At 39.9% G+C, this 19,902-nt stretch overlaps 1 protein-coding gene across 2 annotated transcripts in view; it reads right to left on the minus strand.

Annotated features, from left to right (window-relative positions):
- The window catches only part of MRPS28 (mitochondrial ribosomal protein S28), a 136,400-nt gene that overhangs the window by 103,467 nt on the left and 13,031 nt on the right, over window positions 1-19,902 (minus strand). For both annotated transcript variants that reach the window (XM_030553328.1, XM_030553329.1), the window contains exon 2: window positions 5,599-5,780. In XM_030553328.1, coding sequence (XP_030409188.1) covers window positions 5,599-5,780 — 182 coding nt within the window. The remainder of the gene's footprint in view (window positions 1-5,598; window positions 5,781-19,902) is intronic.

The raw sequence follows: 19,902 nt of genomic DNA on the forward strand, positions 1-19,902 counted from the left end.
TTAATAAAAGGAAATACTCTATCCATGAAAAAGGAAGGGAAAATATTTAATAAATAAATAAGTAAATATTTAATTAAATAAAATATATATCTTCCTTTGCCCAGCAGTACAAGGATTTTATGCTGGATGGAATTTGCTTCCCTGGAGGAGGCAAAAATAATTGAGGGAATTAGGATTTTTAGAAGCTGGTTAATAGGCACAGGCTCCTCAGAACAGGTCTACAAGAGTTTTGTTTGCTTTGAAGAACGAAAAGTCAGCCTGCAGCTCAAAGATTGTGCTGGATAATGAAAGGTAGGTTTTATTATGATCTAGGAGACTATAAACTAATTCTAGATTATTGTTCTAGAGCAACGGTTCTCAAATTGTAGATCGGGACCCAAAGTGGGTCGTGACCCCATTTTAAAGGGGTTGCTAGGGCTGGTGTTAAGACTTGCTGGGGCCCAGGGCTGAAGCCGAAGACTGAGCCCCACTGCCTGGGGTCAAAACCCCAGCGTGGCTGGGCTCAGGCTTTGGCTTCAGCCCTGGGCATGAGAGCTCAGTTTACAGCTTGCCCTTCCCTGAGGCTGAAGTTCGTCTTTGGCCTCCAAACCCAAGGCAGCAGCTTTGGCCCCGCCAGCCTGGGGAGTCGGGGCTTGGGGGGGGTTCAGGCCCAAGACCCTCCTGGAATCTTGTAATAATTTCTGTTGTCAGAAGGGGGTCACGGTGCAATGACCCTGGTTCCAGAGCAGGGGTCGGCAACCTTTCAGCAGTGGTGTGCCGAGTCTTCATGTATAAACTCTAATTGAAGGTTTGCATGCCAGTAATACATTTGAACATTTTTTAAAAGGTCTCTCTCTAACTCTATAATATAACCAAACAGTTATATGTAAAGTAAACAAGGTTTTCAAAATGTTTCAGAAGCTTTATTTAAAATTAAATTAAAAATGCAGATCTTATTAGTTTAGTGTGATCCTTGCCCTTGCTTTTCCTTGCTGAGTTTTCCAATGTCTGGTAGCACCTATTTAGATACTTTAAGCTGCACATAGGCTTCTGAGTTATAAGTTGATAACTGGCTGGCAGGAGGTCAGTGGCTGGAACCCCACCGAGATTGGCAGCTGAGGTGAGTGGAGCTGGCGGCTGGTAGGGCTGAGCAGGGCCGGAAGCCTGGACCCGGGCTGACAGGGGGCCTGCACTGGAACTCCAACTGGAAGCAAAGTGAGTGGGGCTGGAACCCCAGAGCAGGGGGGCTGAACAGCTCAACCCACCGCCGCTCTGGGGTTTCCACAACAGGTTCCTGCCAGCTGGGGTCTCAGCCCACTGTCAGCCTGGGGTTCCATCCCCCAGGCCAGCAGCTGGTGCTGAGTGGGACCAGAGGCGGGACCACAGCTCGCAGGAGCCAGCGATGGAAACTTCAGAGCAGCAGCAGGCTGAGCAGCTTAGCCCGCCACTTATCTGGGATTTCGGTTGCTGGCTCCTTGCCAGCTGGGGTCTCAGCCCGCCGCCAGCCTGGGGTTCCTTCCCCCAGGCCAGCGGGTGCTGAGTGGGACCAGCGGCGGGACTCCAGCTGGTAAGGGGCCAGCAGCAGGAACCTCAAAGTGATGGCGGGCTGAGCAGCTCAGCCCGCCTCATGTGCCATCAAAAACTGGCTCGTGTCCACACTTTGGCAGGCATGCCGTAAGTTGCCGACTCCTGTTCTAGAGTAATAAGCCAAGTTATCAAGGAAACATTGCAGGTTCATTACATGAGACAGGATTATTTATGGGCAAAAAAAAAAAAAAAAAAAAAAAAAAAAAAACAAAATCAAAAAGTAACACTTTTGGGGAGTTTAACATTCCTGAAAAGAGAGGAACAAATTAAAACGAGATCTGCAGTACAAGTCACACTAGAATAGGTATGACAGTATAGTTCTACTCTGCAAAGTGACTTGTAGAATAGCATCACAAGGTTCCATTTCTGTTTCAGTAACTGCAGATTAGATCTAAATTTTTTCTGAATTGTTAGTTTAGCCTTCTACATTCAATATGCAATCTGAAAGTCAAGATATCTCCCTTCTGGCTCATGGTCTACCAACAATAAATATCCACAAACAGAACTTTATCAACATTTCTGTTGGCAGTGAGAGTCACAATATCAGACAATCCACTCTCCAGCTAGATTGACTCTACAGTGCTAATAGAAAGTATAATACATTCTTATTATGGTCACCAGTATGAGTAGAGATGGCTCTAATCCAGTAGTTCTAAGCTATACACCATTGTGGGCTACATCCAATACTACCTGTGCGGCCCTCAGGATGTCAAATGGGCCACAGCTCTGTGCTGATTGGATTGCAAAGGTCTACAGGTTGAGAACCACTTCTCTAAACCCACACAAAGAACATATGAGGATATATATAGAATAGAACCATGTTAGCATCTTCTGCCAAAATAAGGATTTTTGCAGGGGGTAGGGGGTAAAAATGATTATTTGCTTCCAAACTGGAACTCAGTCTCCGTCTCTGTCTCAGGTGAGAGACACATGAATATCCAAAGCAGAGTCTCCACACATTATTTATACCAGGTTCTTATTAAACATAAGAAGGTTGTATTGTTCTGAGATTGCAGCCTTAATTTTGTAAAATCAATGCACTGCTGTCATTAGTCTGCATGCAGACTGAGTAGTCAGACAAGCAGAGGCATGACCTTCCCACTTATTCCTACTCATGCGGCATTGACTTCAAGACATAGTTATGACTACTTAAATGTTAATACATCTAGCCAAGATAACAGTTTCCAGATTTGCTTTTGATCCAAAAGTCTCTTGTGCGCGCACACAGACCAATGTGCCAAGTTTTGGATAACTAGTTCAGCTATGTGCTATAGGAAGAAGACATCTCATAATATAACTGTTGACACTAAAACAAAAACAGTCAGATACTAACACACTCCCATGTCAATTTCATCTAAATTAATATACTTGTTTATATGCGAATTTAAAAACAAACACTTGCACTGTTCTGGAGTATCTGTGGGGGGTTAAGTGATGCTTTGGTAGTAATTTAGTTGAGCTCTATACACCAACTCCTCAGCCCCACCCAATCCACCTACCACAAAGCATGTACAAATGTAAACCTTAAAAGTAAGATAGGGAAAAGAAACGCTAGAGATGGGTCCATACAGCCACAAACACTTGTCTGCCTATTGGTCTTGGGGACAAATTTCTTTAAGATACATTTCTTCTCTTTCCTGTGCTATGTTCTGGTCACCAAAATATGATGCAATGTCTTGTTAACACACGACATCCTGATTGCCATGATTACTGATCATTCTCATTGTATGATCTACATTAACCAGACTTTCACGTTTTCTATCTTAATCTTTATAAGCAAATTTATTATAGTAATAGCTCAAATTTTATATCATCATAATATTAAATCAAGAATCTAAATAAACTGTGTACATAAAAATTCACTAGAACTACGTATAAAGAGGGATTTCTTTTGCCTTTTCCCCCCTGAATTTTCTCTTTTCTGCATTTTAAATTTAGTTGCCTTGAATACATAATATAGATTGATTCTACAGATCTGATCCTGAGAGCGCTGAGCGTACTGAGCTCTTAATGAAGTCAATTGGGCTGGAGAACTTTCTTCGGAGATGCTCACCACATTGCAGAATGAAGCCCCCTTTATTTTTAACCTATGTATAACCTGAACTGAGAAATTACCTTGTTTATTTCATGTCTGTGTCAAAAAATGTACTAATAATATTCATGTCACGTGCTATCTACTTTATAGTTGTCAATCATATCTGCTTGAAAGTCACAGGCCTGTCAAACATATCTGTTGTCAGAAAGGCAACACTACAAAAATCACTGTGCTGTTATTTTAGAAAAACATTAGGGAGCAAAATTATGAATATGCAAATGCTGTTTGATTACAAAATTACACTAGAGTCTTATGCACGAACTTGTTATTTCAAATTTAAAATTTTTGGAAATCAAAATACTCTAGAGTTGGCTTTTATTGTCAAGATAGTTTAAGACTATTATTTTAGATATGGTAATGAGGGGTTTCATCCAACCCAAATATTTTCAAACCTTTTTTAGTTTTGTTTTTTTTTTAAATTGGGGTGTAGATTTAAATGTACCATAGTGTTGTGAACCCAAGCACAACAACATTGTGCTAATGCACGAAAACTAAGAAGAGTGAAAGTGAACTGAATAATGAAAGTGAATTTTCATTCTCAATGTGCTCAAGTTTTCACAAAAAATACATTTTCAATAAATGTTTGGTTTTACAACTTTGATATACTGATGCCTCTTGCAGTTATTGACAAGACAGCTACTGGACAGAACAGTAAACCCACTAGCCAGATTCAGATAAGAAAGACAAGAAGGATGCTCCCATCAGAAAGGTCCAAGGGCAAGAACCTGGTGAGAAGCCCTGTTCCCCAGCAGCTGCAAATAGGGCAAGAAACGATATCTCTACTAGGGTGCTGTCCCCAGAGGCTTCTGAGGCTCTATCTTTTATGATCAGCCTCTGGCATTAGGTGTCTGATAAATCTAAAACTCCACCCTCCTCTGGCTGCTAGAAGGGAAAAGAAATGGTCTCTTCTTGCCTCACCAGAGCCTCCAGTCTGCTGCCAGAGGGTGGGTCTGCGCTACCCTGCTCCTCCCCAGTCCCTGTTTTTGGGACTCCTTCCTCATTTCAGTTCCTGGTCTCCTTTGCTGCTCATAGGAATCATGCTCCTGCATGAGAAAGCTAACAGCTTCACCAAACACTACAAGTTTCAGGATAGCAAAAGTGAAACTGAGCTGTTCATTTCATGCTGCTACCATTGCAACTGGGCAACCTGCAACCCAGGGGCAGAAGTATGGAGCGGTCTCTGAAAAGTGAGGAAGACAACAATAAATCCAGTTTATATTCAGTTCACATCTGTAATGCTATCTTCTTTGCACTCATAACAGCAGTAAAATCTTTCTCCTCAGAAAAATAAAGCTTATTTTCTACAGAAATAGATGGTTTTAACTCATTATTTCTTTTGAAACCAACATCTACAAATACAGGAATCTGACATTCCATGCATATATTTGCTCTTCAGAAAAGCTTACACAAATATATTAGTGGTGCACTCATCTAGAAACGGGCAATGAATCTAAACTGGATCATATTTATCCATTTATGTCATCACAATTTAGCTCAGTCCAGTTGTTCATTATTCATTTGTGGCCAATGTACATTTCAAGGTGGAAAGATAAAATTCCGACAACTTAAAAAGCTGAACTGAAAGAAGACAGAAAACATTAACAAATAAATTATTTTGGATCTCCAGTTAATGTTCTGTTTACGAATCACACACTCAACATAAGTAATTGCGCTCTGGGCTTTAAGAATTGTAAAATTTTTGTGCCTATGATTGATAACGTAAGGGCAAAAGCAAATCTTTTTGTGATTTGGATTAATTCTCCACCTGAAATCTACAGTTCAGCAGTTTAACATCTATACATTCCAAAGAGACCCTATCTGAGATCATTCCAAAGAGATTTCTGACTACCTAAGTAGGTAGTCAGAAATCTTTCTGATTGGTTTCTGAAATGGTTTTCTTGCAAATTTTATTCATTTACCACAATAGTATTACTTACTCTCCATCTACTTCTGGTCGTTTGCACACACAGTGAAACTTGCCACCGAAATCTATATAAAGATCATCTTCTACAATGTGGAAGATTTGACCAAGGACAATTTTGTCTTTGGCAGGCCCCATCTGAACTAAAGGAGAGCGTCTCAACATGGATGCAAAGGATTCCACATTCTTTGAAGGCACCTACAGATAAATATAAAAAAGAAAAATGTGATACATATATTTCCATACATAAAATGCAACTGATGTCTAAACAAAATACTAAATCTTATTTTTAATGTATAAACAAGAGCCATTCACTACAATATAATTCAAGATTTCATGTTCTTGGCATATCTTTGGTAAATTCTCTCCTTTTTGAGAGGATTTCAGTTATGGTATATTATTTCTCTGATCCAAAACATTTCATGTATTAAAAAGGGCAATATTTTAATAGTTAAGCTACACAGTATAGAGATGATAAATAATACTTTGCACCTATGTAGTAAGGCATATCTTCAAATTGTTCTACAAACAATAACTAATCAATAATTTAATAAAATAATGTAACAGTCTTTAAAAGGTATATTTCCTAATTGATATGATCTGCTTGCATGTAGAACCTCATTAAAATTAATTTTAATTTACTACATTTTGATTCCTCATTGAAAATGCACTCAAGTACATTTGGCAAGACATTACTTACTGACTGTAATTATTTTTTAATTTTGACAATTTAGCTTTTTGGCTTTTGTATTTAAATAACAAAAGGAACAGTCCAAATTATGGATTAATGCTTACAGCTTTTTTATTAAACCCACATATAAACATGGAAAATATTTCATTGGAGTAATGATATGGAAGTACATATACAAACTTGATTTTTTTAAATACCCATAGAGCAGTGAGTCTCAAACTTTTATATTGGTGACTCCTTTCACACAGCAAGCCTGAGTATGACCCTGTCATGGTATAATTCCCCAATCTGAACCTTAGCGTCCAAAAGATGGGGTACCAGCATGAATTCCTCTAAACTTGATTACCAGCTTAGGACCTGTAGCGCTGCCACCAACCAGGAATTCCACTGCCTGGTACACTCTGGTCCCCCCAAAACCTTGCCAGGGGACCCCCAAGACCCAGACCCTCTGGATCTTAACACAAGGAAAGAAAACCCTTTCCCTCACCGTTGCCTCTCCCAGGCTTCCCCTCCCTGGGTTACCCTGGAAGATCACTGTGATTCAAACTCCTTGAATCCTTAAACAGACAGGAAATTCACCTTCCTCCTCCTTCTCTCTCCTCCTCCCAGACTCTCCCTGAGAGAGAAATAATCGTAACACAGAGAGAAATTAACCTCTCTCTCCCCTTCCCTCCTTTCTCCACCAAGTCCCTGGTGAATCCAGACCCAGTCCCCTGGGGTCTCACTAGAATAAAAAAACAATCAGGTTCTTAAACAAGAGAAAGCTTTTAATTAAAGAAGGAAAAACAGTAAAATTACTTTGTAAATTTAAGATGGATTAGGTACAGGGTTTTTCAGCTATAGACACTGGACATATCCTCCCAGCCTAAGTATACAAGTACAAATTAAAATCCTTCCAGCCAAACACACAACTGAACTCCTTCCAGCCAAATGCACATTTGCAAATAAAGAAAACAAACATAAGCCTAACTCTCCTTATCTACCTAGTACTCACTATTCTGAACTTATAAGAGCCTGTATCGGAGAGATTGGAGAGAAACCTGGTTGCACGTCTGGTCACTCTCAGAACCCAGAGAGAACACCACCAAAAACTAACAGCACACACAAAAAACGTCCCTCCTCAAGATTTGAAAGTATCCTGTCCCCTGATTGGTCCTCTGGTCAGGTGACAGCCAGGCTTACTGAAATTGTTAACCCTTTACAGTCAAAAGAGATATGAAGTACTTCTGTTCTATTAACTCTTACTTATCTGTTTATGACAGACCCCCATTACAAATTAAAGAACACTGTTAAAAAAATATTAAATGCTGGAGGTGAAGCAGGGTTTGAGGATAGAGGCTGACCGTTTGCGACCCCCCCTCATGTAATAACCTTGCAACTCCCAGAGGGGTCACAACACCCAGTTTGAGATGCAATCTGTATGGCTGGGGTTAACAACACCTTTTTCCGCTCTCTCATACACCAAAATCTCAAAACAAAACCCTTGAATTCAAGTGCCTACTGGTAAAATACATAGAACACTATTTTTTCCTCTTGAAGATAATTGGGGACCACACAATCCTTCTCCCTTCTCTACTTGGTTTCAGGGAGGCCTGCTCCCCTAAGTCCCCAATCTGTCTCTCTGGTGAGGTTTAAATTATGTCTGATACTACTGTATTTCTTGAGTACACTCATCCATGGATTTCAATAAACATCTCTCTACATCCAATTAAAAACAATAACTGAAAAATATACTTCTGTGAAACTGAGGTACTTTAGCTGCCATCTGTGCTGGCTGATGCTAACTGAGCATAATGTGACTGACATGAAAGATTTGGAAACAAGACAAGAGCATTTAACTGTACGGTTACTGCTAATAATTCAGCCATCAGTGACAATACATAATCAAGGAGTAAAACACTCAAAGGAAAAGTCTAAGAGAATTTAAACCAAACAGTAAATACTCAACTCTACACAGGGTATTATGTACCTAAATATTCCAAGTAAAAGGCATTAATCTTAGTATTAAGAAATGAAAGTCTTAAAATACCTAGATATACCAAAGTCAGAAAGAAGCAGCATTTATAAAAGAACAAGACTAACTACTAAGATACTAAGTTTGGTTAATTTTAAGATGGATGCCTATGAAATACGATAGCAGCCTTTTTCTGGGAAGCAAGAGAATTTGTGGAGGGATGCATGGGTTTTTGAGACAGTACCCAGAAACAGAAAGTACATGAAAAAGAACATTTTATTCATAAGTTGCAAAGACAGAACCCATTAATCAACTGCTTTTTGGAATTTAGCAATTATTACCTTAACAGAATAACTTCTTTATATAATTTCAGCCGCCGATTTTTCCAAGCCAAGGCATATGGGCTCCTAATCTCAATGGAACGGGTAATAAATAGCCAAACCTTTAGAGATTTGGTTGATGTAGGAGGAGCACTGATTTTCAGTAATTTCCTGCTTTTTTAGCATCAAAAGTCTCAAAGGTACCAAATGCTATTAAAAATTACAGTTGCATCACTTTTTTCCTATATAGTGGGTCAATCCTGAAAGATGCTCAGAATGGCTCAACCCATGTTATGTTAACTCTAGTGGGATTAGGGGGCACTCAGAACCTCACACAAGGAGATCAGGATCTTGCAGGATAAGGTTCAATATCTAGAAAGCTTAGGTGAAACTCATTGCCGATGTAAGCAGTGAGGGAATTACACCTACTTGCATCTGTAGTGAAGTTAGCCCATGTGCCAGTCATTTAAAATGGTAAATAAGACATTCCAGGCTCTAAGATTTTTACCACCTTTTATAAGTCTACACAATGTAGTCTAAAATACAGAGTACTACTGGCTACAGACATCTATGATACTATTTACCCTTTGCAGTGGGAAATCTAATCTCTTCATGCCAAGGAACTAATCAAACAACCTACTGATGCATCAGCAGTAATGTGTTTTAATTTTTTACAAGAGACTGTAGCATGAGACACAAACTATTCAAATCAGAAAACTAAAACATTTCAAACTACTTGAAACCATACAGTATTTAATCAAAGAATCAAAAGCATGCTTAATGGGAAGTAAAGATGTTTCTATCTCATAACTCTTAACAGATAGTTCTGCGTTATTCTTCAATATGACACTATAAAAAACACATGTAACCGAGCCTAAACTAAACAGACGCTGAAAAAGTTAGCAGCCACACCGCAGTAATCATGTAGCGAGAACGGTGCCATCATGTTCTATCTGTAAATTTGGCAACCTAATTTCTAACAACGTCATAACAAAAAGGGATAGTTTTGAATTCCGACTTACTGGAATGCACAAACATCTTGGGTTGTCCTGACATAGCAAAACGTCAGGAATTGGAAATTGAGCTAGAGATCTGATGCCTGGCAAATTGCTGATTCAGAAACTACCAATGTAAACAGTAGCACCCCATGACTCTGACTAAAATACTTTTAAGCAATTATGTATACAAAACACCTATTACCAAGAGACAGAAGTAGCTGTTGATGCACCACCAGCATAAGTATAAGAACCTCCTGCTTTACAATCACTAATGCACACTTTTTTTTTCAAAATTTAGGCATGTACAATATAAATTAAATTCAACTGGGTAAAGTAAATTAATTTTACAAAAGCACTTACAGTGCTTCCAGAATAAAAAGCCGACCATAATGGACAGCAGCATTAACAATTTGCGTTTCTTCAGGTGATACCACAATCTAGGTAATGCTTCACATAATCCTCAGGCTGCCCTGCATGCTGCTCAAATGACACAAACAAACATCTAAAATAAATCTTTCTAAAAATCCTATGAAACAGATTATTGCATTTGAATCCTCATATCTAAGTATTAAAAATTGTCTAAGGTTCTGCTTGTTAAAGTATATTGAAGGAAAGCACAAATACAATTTCTTCCACTTTTTAGCACCTTAGAGACAATGCCAAAATCTACGAGTACTGACTGACCTCCCCATTAGACTTTAAGAGCACTGGGTAAAATGTTCAATAGCGTCAAGTGACTTAAAAACCCAAGTCCTATTTTCAAAAGTGACCTAGGAATTTAGGAGTCTATGGGAAGCTAGGAGAAGTATTTATGACTTTGGCATTTTGGCATTTGCACTCAATATCGAGCTACTAGGCTCAGGTAATCTTTGAGTTGGAATGCAGGCTGAGCCCTGGAACAGGAAATCCTATCTGCTTGGACGATGGTTTGGCAGCCTCTGACTTCTTGGCCAATTTGGGGTAATCAGAATGGCTACTATTTCCTCCAGTTTGATATTTTGAATTATTCTCACCAGCGGAAACAAGAAAAAGGGATGTATAGAGGCATATTGGTTATCTGCTTGGCTGACAAAAAGAGCCTTGTTTTCACGTTTCAATTGGATATGAACAGGCTCACGTGCGGCATGACCTCACTTCCTGGACAGAAATTAGAATACTTCTTGATACAGAAACCACTGACTTGTCCATATGCTGGTGTCTTAGCTGCCTTTGTGTTCACTGTCTCTTTTATGTGGATCCTCCTGATGGAGGCTCAGTGTCACTGCACCCATGGAGGAGCTTTGATTTGTGTTTAGACTCAAGCTTCTTTGCCCCCTTGCCAGACAATGGTATACCAAAGTCATTGTGTTGTCTGACCCAGAACCTGCTCCTGCAGGTGATTCTGAGGGCATATCTACACAAGGATAAAAACCCGGCTGGCCTGGATCAGCTGACTTGCACTCTTGGGGTTTGGGCTCCAGGGCTGAAAAACTGCTGCATAGACATTTGGGCTTGGGCTGCAGTCTGAGCTCTGGGACCCTGCAAGGCTGGAATGTCCCTGAGCTCAGGCTCCAGCCCAAGCCTGAACATCCATACAGTGATTTTTAGGCCCTCGTCCCAAGTCCAAGTCAGCGGATCCAGGCCAGTCACAGCCACACCACAGGGCTTTTCCTTTTGTAGACATACCCTGAAAGTCCGAATGGCTATCCTTAGCATTCTCTCTCTAAAAATTTGATGATCTGAAGCCTCAGTGATCTCAAGCATATTGCCTGTGTATTATGACTTCCCCAATGAGCTGCCCACCCTGAAAGCCTGACATCTATGATCAAGATTTTTGGGACTGTGAAGGAAAAATTCATAATATTAATATCATATGGGCTTTCTGTTTTCACTAACTGAAGGAAATGGGTCACTCTGGATATCTTCATTCTTCTAAGCATCTCTAGTAGGAAAAGTTTAGACCCTGAAGTTCTCTTATGTGCAAGCATGCCCTTGGAAAAGGCTCTATGTACAAGACGAAGCTGCAGAAGCTGCAGATAAAGATAGCTGGACAAACTTGGTTCTTTGATACCATGGAGATCAACATCTGGGTCTCACTGAACCTTTGCTGTGCCAAGAAGCCTCTCTCTTTTGACTTTTAGATGGACAAGTCTCTCAGAAAGGATTATAGATATTCTTGAGATTTATTACAAACCCATGTGCCTGAAGCAGGGAGACTCTCCTCTAAGTTGCTATGATAAGATGAGGTTCTAATGGTTGGTGTACAGGAGCCCCAAGACACTTCTGTGGGGTAACATCACCATCAACATGTTCATTTACAATCTAGTGGAAGAAAATGCAAGTTTTTTTTGTTAATTTTCTGTGCAACTTCCAGGATTTCTCATTAGATGTTGGTTTGTGTGTCTTCAACTGCTTCCAAACATATAATTCCACTCTTAGATCACCTTCTGATGTATTTGTTGTTTCTCTTCATGACTTCTAAGTCTCCTCTAATTATTTTCTTCCAGTAGGTGCAACAGAATTGAGAGCGCAAACCTTTGCACCTCAAGTTATTTACAGCTGCTGGCTTTCCTATCAAACAAACATTCACACTGGTCTACGATATAAATATATTTAATCATGATGAAGATAAAATTTGAACAATTTGGAAAAACATGACAAATAAAATTCAGATGTACAAAAACGGTGTCAAACATCTAGGCCAGTGGTGGGCAACTGCAACCTGTGGGCTGTACACGGTCCGTCAGGGTAATCTGCTGGCAGGCCGCCAGTTTGTTTACATTAGCATGGCCACCTGCAGCACTCAATGGCTGTGGTTTGCGGTTCCCGATCAATGGGGGCTCCGGGAGGCAGCGCAGGCCGCAGGGACGTGCTGGCCACCGCTTCCCGTAGCTCCTATTGGCTGGGAACAGCAAACCACAGCCACTGGGAACTGCGGGCAGCTGTGCAAATTTAAACTGTCTAGAGTCCCATCAGCAGATTACCCTGATGGGCTGCAGGTTGCCCACCACTAATCTAGGCAAATTAAGTGTAAATAACTGCTTTTGACACCCTAGACATTAAAAGAGGAAAGAGGCCAGAAGGATTTAACACAAACTACAACATTTTGGATATGTTCAGTTTCCTATATACACTATATAGGTCAGCATAAGAAATATTAAGAATCTGGGCTCTCCCTAAAACTAAATATTCTGCAAGACAATGTATCTCAAACAAAGGATGGAAAAATCATAGACCCAAACCTCAGTAAAAGATCCCCAGGTAATGGAGGAAGGTCATGCACATTTCCTGAGGTAAACACCTGCACTCAACTTAACAGCAAGGTGGCCCTATCTCACCCAATAAGCAACAGGTCTGAAAAACCTACAAACATATTTTATGTCTGCTTGCAAGGACAAGCAGTGTGCATGTTGGAATGTGTGGAATACAAATGAAACATGGATAAATGATGGGTGGTTAAATTCCTGCAGTAGCGGAATGAATGATGTTAACATGAAGCAGTATGTGAAGAATGCAACTATCATGTACATAAATATAGGATTGCCAGTGTAAAACGCTGACAAGGGCAGACATCTCTTGCCTAGTTACAACAAATAAAAATAGGAAAAAAAGTTATTTGAAATAGGTCTTTTCCAGTGAGAGGTACTGTCAGCAATTAACAACTGAATTGGAAAACAAGGAATAGGCAATCTACTATAAAATAAAAAATCCTCATCTGACCTCAGAAAAATCATTACCATTAAGTCACTTTAACAGTATTTCTATTTACTAGCCCATAAGCTTATGGTTTGCACTATTTTACCTATAAAGTTACATATTACTATTTAGATAGGAATGAAAGTTCTAGCAATTTTAAATAAATGGTCCTACAAATTACCCAGGCAGTAACTATTTACACAACCCACTTAGTGGGTCTCTCTCTAGAGTTTTCTATTTAAAAAAACCACCAACACAATTTTACTCTTCAGTATATCACTTTTTTTTCCCATCATCACCAACCATTTAAAACCAATGGGCTCCTACTTCTAGAAACAGGAACCCTACAAATTCTTCAAGGCCATCCCAAAGATAAGCTTTGGTAACTTTGATAAACAATGTTATAGATTTTGGGTTTCTATACTTAAGTCCAAAACTTTGCCCTGAGCTGTGCATATACTTCTCACCGTAAGCCAATGGGAGCTGCATGCACATAACTGAAGGCAGCTCAGGCACAATACAGTCTTGCAGTAACCGATGTTCAACAGAATGAAAAGACCCAATGGTATGTCTACACTGCAATTAGACCTCCACAGCTGGCCCATGCCAGCTGACTCAGGCTCACAGGACTGTTTAATTGCAGTACAGATGGGTTGCTCAGTCTGCAGCCTCAGCTCCATCTCACAGGGTCCTAGATCCTGGCTCCAGCACAAGCCCAGAACTACAGTACATGAAACAGTCCTGCAGCACAAGCCCTGCAAGCCCAAGTCAGCTGTGGGTATGTCTACACCGCAAAAGAGGTGGGGTCTTAACTTGGGTTAAAACAGCAGTGAAGACACAGCAATCAGCTTTTAAATCAGGTCAGCAGCTCAAATTCAACCCTAGGCTCCCCTATAAGCTTTAAATAAAGCTGCTAACGCACAATAAAAGCTGAGCTGCGGTGTCATCACTGCTACTTTAATCCAAGTTACCTAATATGGTGAGCTGACAAGAGTTAAAAAACAAGGAGTCCGGTGATACCTTAAAGACTAAGAGATTCATATGGCATAAGCTTTTGTGGGTAAAAAAAACCCCACTTCTTCAGATGCATGGAGTGAAAATTAGAGATGCAGGTCAGTATATAATGCCTGCATCTGTAATTTTCACTCCATGCATCTGAAGAAGTGGGTTTCTTTACCCACAAAACTTATGCCCAAATAAATCGGTTTAGTCTTTAAGGTGCCACCGGACTCCTTGTTGTTTTTGTGGATACAGACTAACATGGCTACCCCTGATACTTGACAGAGTTAAAAACACTTATAATCTGAGTGAACCCTCTCAAGTATTAGGCCTGATGTCTTCATCTATCCCAAAGTGGAACTTTGCAGCTCTTCCACTGCTAGACTGTGAGCTCGGCTACAGCAGCCTGTGTATCAAGCATTCTTAACCTGCAGGTCTGACTGAGTCTGGGCACCTTGGGAATCTGTGACCAGTAGTATTTCTGGTCAGACAGTCTTTTTAAAACAGAAGTATTGTCTATTTTAGAAGTAGGAACAAAGCTTTAGCTTGTACAGAAAAAGGATTTTAAAACAAGTAAGGCCTGGTCTACACTACACAGTTAGGTTGACATAAGGCAGCTGATGTCGACCTAATTATGTGAGAGTACACCATATAGCTCCCGTTCCACCTATGTAAGTGCCTGATTACATAACTCCATCTCCACGAAAGATATAGCCCTGCAATGTTTTCAGTGCAGCATGTCTTCTCCACATTACACTATTCAACAATTACTCCCAGAGAATTCTGTGCCAAAAATAATATTCTGTGCAAAAAATTAAATATCTGAGCACATTTTAAAATTCTGCAAAATAATGTGTATTTTTTGTCAAAATAACGCAATATAATCACCATTTTCAATTATTTGCTGACAAGAATTTGAAATAAATTACCAAAATAATTGAAAATGGTGTGATTATATTGTTATTGTGTTTCTGTGTTATTTTAACCATTAAATATGCAGAACTTCACCTAAAAATTTAAAATTCTTCAAAGAATTCCCTCAAAAGTACCAAGGTTCTGTGTGGCGCAATGTGGGAGTGGGCAGCTCAGGTGGGGGGTCTGCATGCAGGGGTGTATCTGGAGGCACAGGAGCTCAGCGCGGGGTTCTGGGTACAGAGGGAATAGGACTCTGCAGGGGAGTCTAGGTGAAGTGGGGGCGAGGGGCTGCAGGAGTGGGGGGTCTGCACCTGGCTGAGACTCACTAGGGTGGGGATCCACGTATGAGGGGCTCCTGATGCAGGGGATGAGGCTCGGTGGAGGGGGGTCTGCGTGCGAGGAGCTCCTAATGCAGAGGGGGCTCAATGGGGGGTTCTGGGTGCATGGGTGGGAGGATGGGTCAATGTACAGGAAGCTACTCTCCCTGTTCACCCAAGCCCTGTGGATTCAGGTGTTATACCAATTATATTAGACCAGTAAAAACCAGCAGGATCTTATTAAAGGGGACAAGGCAAAGATGCCACATTTATTATGGTTACAATTTATGCTAATAACTAATTCTTAATTCTTATACACACACATTTATACCTAATACCTATACACACACACACACATTCACACACACCACCAATTCATCAGGTGTTCTGCAGCTGCTGCATAGTTACCAGTCCTGAAGAATAGCTTAAGTTCATGGCTTGATTTTGCAGCTTGGGTTCGTAGCTTGTGGCAGCTAACTGGCCAGGAAAGCCGAGCACAAGGCCGAGCTGGATCTCTGTTGGGCAGGCACTGATATTCTTCCATGTTGGCAGCAGAATATTACCCAGTCTCTCTCATCTCACCTTCTTTTTATAGGCTTTTAGTTTGGATCTATAGGTCTTGCTGTGTCACACTGCCTCTGGGTTTAGACTGATCACCCATCAATTGCAGGTGTGACTTTCAGCCTTGAACCCGGCTTTGATCTTCCTTCTGTTGTCCTTTTCTTTTTAGGGTGGATGCTTCTTACTTTGTTTAGGGCTGTTGTCTAGGTCTTCAGCTGTTGGTATTTGAACTTTATCTCATCAGGACAGGCTGGGGCTGGAGGTTGATTCCGTCATTCATACATACCTCATTCACACATCTAAACTAAACTAATAAGATTACGGCAGGGTTTGCAAAAATGAAGGCTGGAGGAAGCTTTTACAAAATGGAGTGAGTTTTTTAAAATGGGGTTTGAATTACAACATGGAACAGAAGTTACAGTGTAGGCAAATGTAGTGAATGGTGAACAGAAGTTACATTAATAAAGTGAACAATTAAAAACAATTTCATTTATCAGTTCTACACAGGCCCCTCTGCATTCAACCCCTCCCTGAGCCACACCGCTGTCCCGGCACCTGGAATCCCTCTCCCAAGCCTCTTCCCCACCTTGCAGTGCAGAACTTCCTGCAGCCACGGAAGTTTCTGGGGCTTGATCTGACCCAGCCCGCTCCTCCCTGCAGGGAAGTGGGAGGGGGAAACTGTCTCCATCCTCCTTCCTCCCCCACATCTAGGACTAATGCCCTGGGAGGCTGGGGCCCAGCTTGACGAAGCCCTGGCTGGGATGATTTAGTTGGGGTTGGTCCTGCTTTGAGCAGGGGGTTGGACTAGATGATCTCCTGAGGTCTCTTCCAACCCTAATCTTCTATGATTCTATGGGGGATCCCCAGACCTCTCTCCCCCCAGTGATCTACTTCTCCCACTACCCCGGCAGCACAAACAGATGCGTCTGAGCTGCTGAGCTGACACTGAGGGTGAGCGAGTACTGGTGAAGCTTCTCTTTGCTTCCCCACAGAAACCATGTTCTACAAGAAAGCAAAGGAAATCTGTGCAGAATTTCCCCAAGAGTAAACAGTACTGATTTAGTTGTTAATCTCTTGATTTGAAAATATCACCAGACCAGAAGTATTAAGTCTTTCTTTCCTATTTTGCAAGATATGATACAGCAATTCAATACGGATGGTAAAACTGTTGCTACCCATCCTGCCTTGGCAGTCTAATGGTCTAAAAAGCAAAGCAATTGACCGGCGTCCACTAAATTTAGTGTTTTTCAAGACTTACCACTCATTGAATCCACTGCATGTGACAAATTATGTCTTAGACTGTAATCACAACGCTGCTTATAAAATCAAAATGATGTGTATGGACAAAATATACACATCAATCTGGGCATGCAACAGAAATTTAAACAAGACCACTGATCATACAACCTGCATGATACAGACCAAATCAAAAGTTTTAGCTAGCGTGTGAATAAAGTAAACAAAGTTGTTAGTAAACTTCACCTATTAACACATAAGTAAGATGTTCAATTATAATCCCCCTTTACTTGTGTAGCTACAACTAAATACTGTACACACACAGTGTTTATTTTTTCAAAGCACACTAGTTTTGAAATTTTTTCCCATCATAGTATAGTTCTTTGTCCTCCCTCATTAGTGGCCTTTGGGTTTCTGGCATATAAAAAACCCCACGCAATTAAAGTTCATAGTATTTCCCAACAGATTCAACATACAAGCCAACATGGGCAACCACAAAGACAAGATCAACCTCTTCGTTTTTTTTTGTTGTTTTTTTTTTAAAAAGGACTTTTTTACTTATTCCATAAAATCGGAGATAATGGTAGGGAGCACAAATGTGGATCTCATTACCAACAGGAATTAAAACAAACTACTGTATAAACTGAAACAGGAAGAAATTTTATTTAATAAAGTTGCTTTATAAAACAGGGTAACAGGAGAAGTCATAGAAGAAGGATGTTTTATCAAAAACAAAGAAAGTGAAAAGCTGTGACTAACTCAGAGAAAACAGTTAAATGCTGACTTGGAAAGTCACAAGGGAGAGTTTTGAATGGGATCTGGGAAGCAGTTGGATGGAAAGTCATAAGATATTCTCACACAACAAATATTGTATTAAAAACTTTTTTCTTCTTAGGAAACGTTGTCCTCAGTCATTTCTGTAAGCACGAGAGCCACCACAATCCTATTTTTGTCTATTATATTTTAAAGGTAGCTGGTCATTGCCTGCAACCAAAGCACTGAAAATACTGGTAATATAGGAATTAGTAATACATTATAATCTTCTCTGTAGTTTGAAAAACAATGGATACAATAGCTATTGCAATGAATACCAACAGCCTTTTTGAGAGCATTATTCCTTCCTGCTTATTTCAATTTAATAATAATTAAGAAAAATAACCAACCATAAACAAGTCTTCAAAATGACCCCAGTGAACAAAGCAAACTTTGTGGAGGAATATCAAAATTCAGAGAAAAGATGAAAAAAATGAGTAAGAGTTACAGTAAACATTACAAAACACAAAACTGAAAGAGCACAGTGAAAACTGGAGCCTCTTTCACATATATGCTAACAAAAATGCAGTGAAGGAATTTTGGAAATGGTGACCAAAAGAAAAAAGCGAAAAATGATCCAGTTTCAATAGAATTATACCATGAGTAACAATAACTGCTTTGATTGAGATTGCTTAAGCATCTGCGTTCTAATCACTTCATAACTTCTGAAACTTACATATTTTGGATTTAAATTATTTCACGTTTTCTTGGCCTAAAAAAATGCGGTTTTTTTTCCCAAATTTAAAAATAAAGATATTCTGAGTAAGAGGTTGAAAAATACATATATAATTTTTCCCATTATATAAAAAAAAAATCTTCTTCCTACTTTAACAACAACTCTACAACAAAAATGATGGGGACTGAAAGTTGAAATTTGATATTTAAATATCCTTCAATGAGGAGGAGTGATCTGCATGTTCTAGCACAATTTAGCTTTGATTTTACCGAGATACACACAGCCTTTCAAAACCCACTTGTTGCACATGTGCAGTACTATTTTGAAAAGGGTTTTTCACTAAGGCCCTTACTACTCACATTTTCAGAATAACAGCCTAAGCTTGTAAGTAATTCATCTAAGGAGCCCATGCTGCACACGTATTCCAGGCTAGCTCATTTATAGTGAAGATACAAAGTCTTTAGGGAAAGGTTGCTGCACACTTTATAAGACCTGTGTAAAGAAGACCTGCTCTGATGTGCCTTTGAAGCATGCAGTTGCTAAAAGTTTGCATGAGGGTCTCTCTCTGCCCCTCCCACCCATTGCATTCCTCTAAACATCTAGCAACTCCTTCTGCAAGTCTCCTGAATATGTGGGCCAGGGCATTCTAAGGGCGTCTGGATAGACAATTTCAAAACACTGATTTACAAGTGCTACTGCCAAACTGTTTAAAGCTTGCTGAGCTACAAAGTCAAAGAAAATTAAGTTTTCTTATGTTTTTTTTTTCCAACTTTTTTGTTTTATTTGTTTAAGAATACCCACAAAATCCAAGACACAAAGCTACATAAAGAGAATGTTAAAGCTGCACTCAGGAAATCAGAAAATGCCAAAAGTTAGGTTACATTAGAAACCTTAACTCTGCCCTCTTGCATATGTCACAATGGAGATTTTAAATCAAGACTGGCTGTCTTTCTAAAATATGTGTTTTAGTTCAATCACAAGTCATTGGCTTGATACTGGAATCACTGGGTGAAATTCTACGGTATGTATCATGCAAGCTCAAACTAGATTATAACAATGGCACGTTCACTGATAAAATCTATTATGTAGTCTTTAATTATATGATCATACACTATTTCTCAAACAATTCAGTACATTTCTATACCATTTTTCTAACACTTTACAT

Source organism: Gopherus evgoodei, chromosome 2, assembly GCF_007399415.2.
Source record: "Gopherus evgoodei ecotype Sinaloan lineage chromosome 2, rGopEvg1_v1.p, whole genome shotgun sequence".
In the NCBI taxonomy this organism is placed as follows: domain Eukaryota; kingdom Metazoa; phylum Chordata; order Testudines; family Testudinidae; genus Gopherus; species Gopherus evgoodei.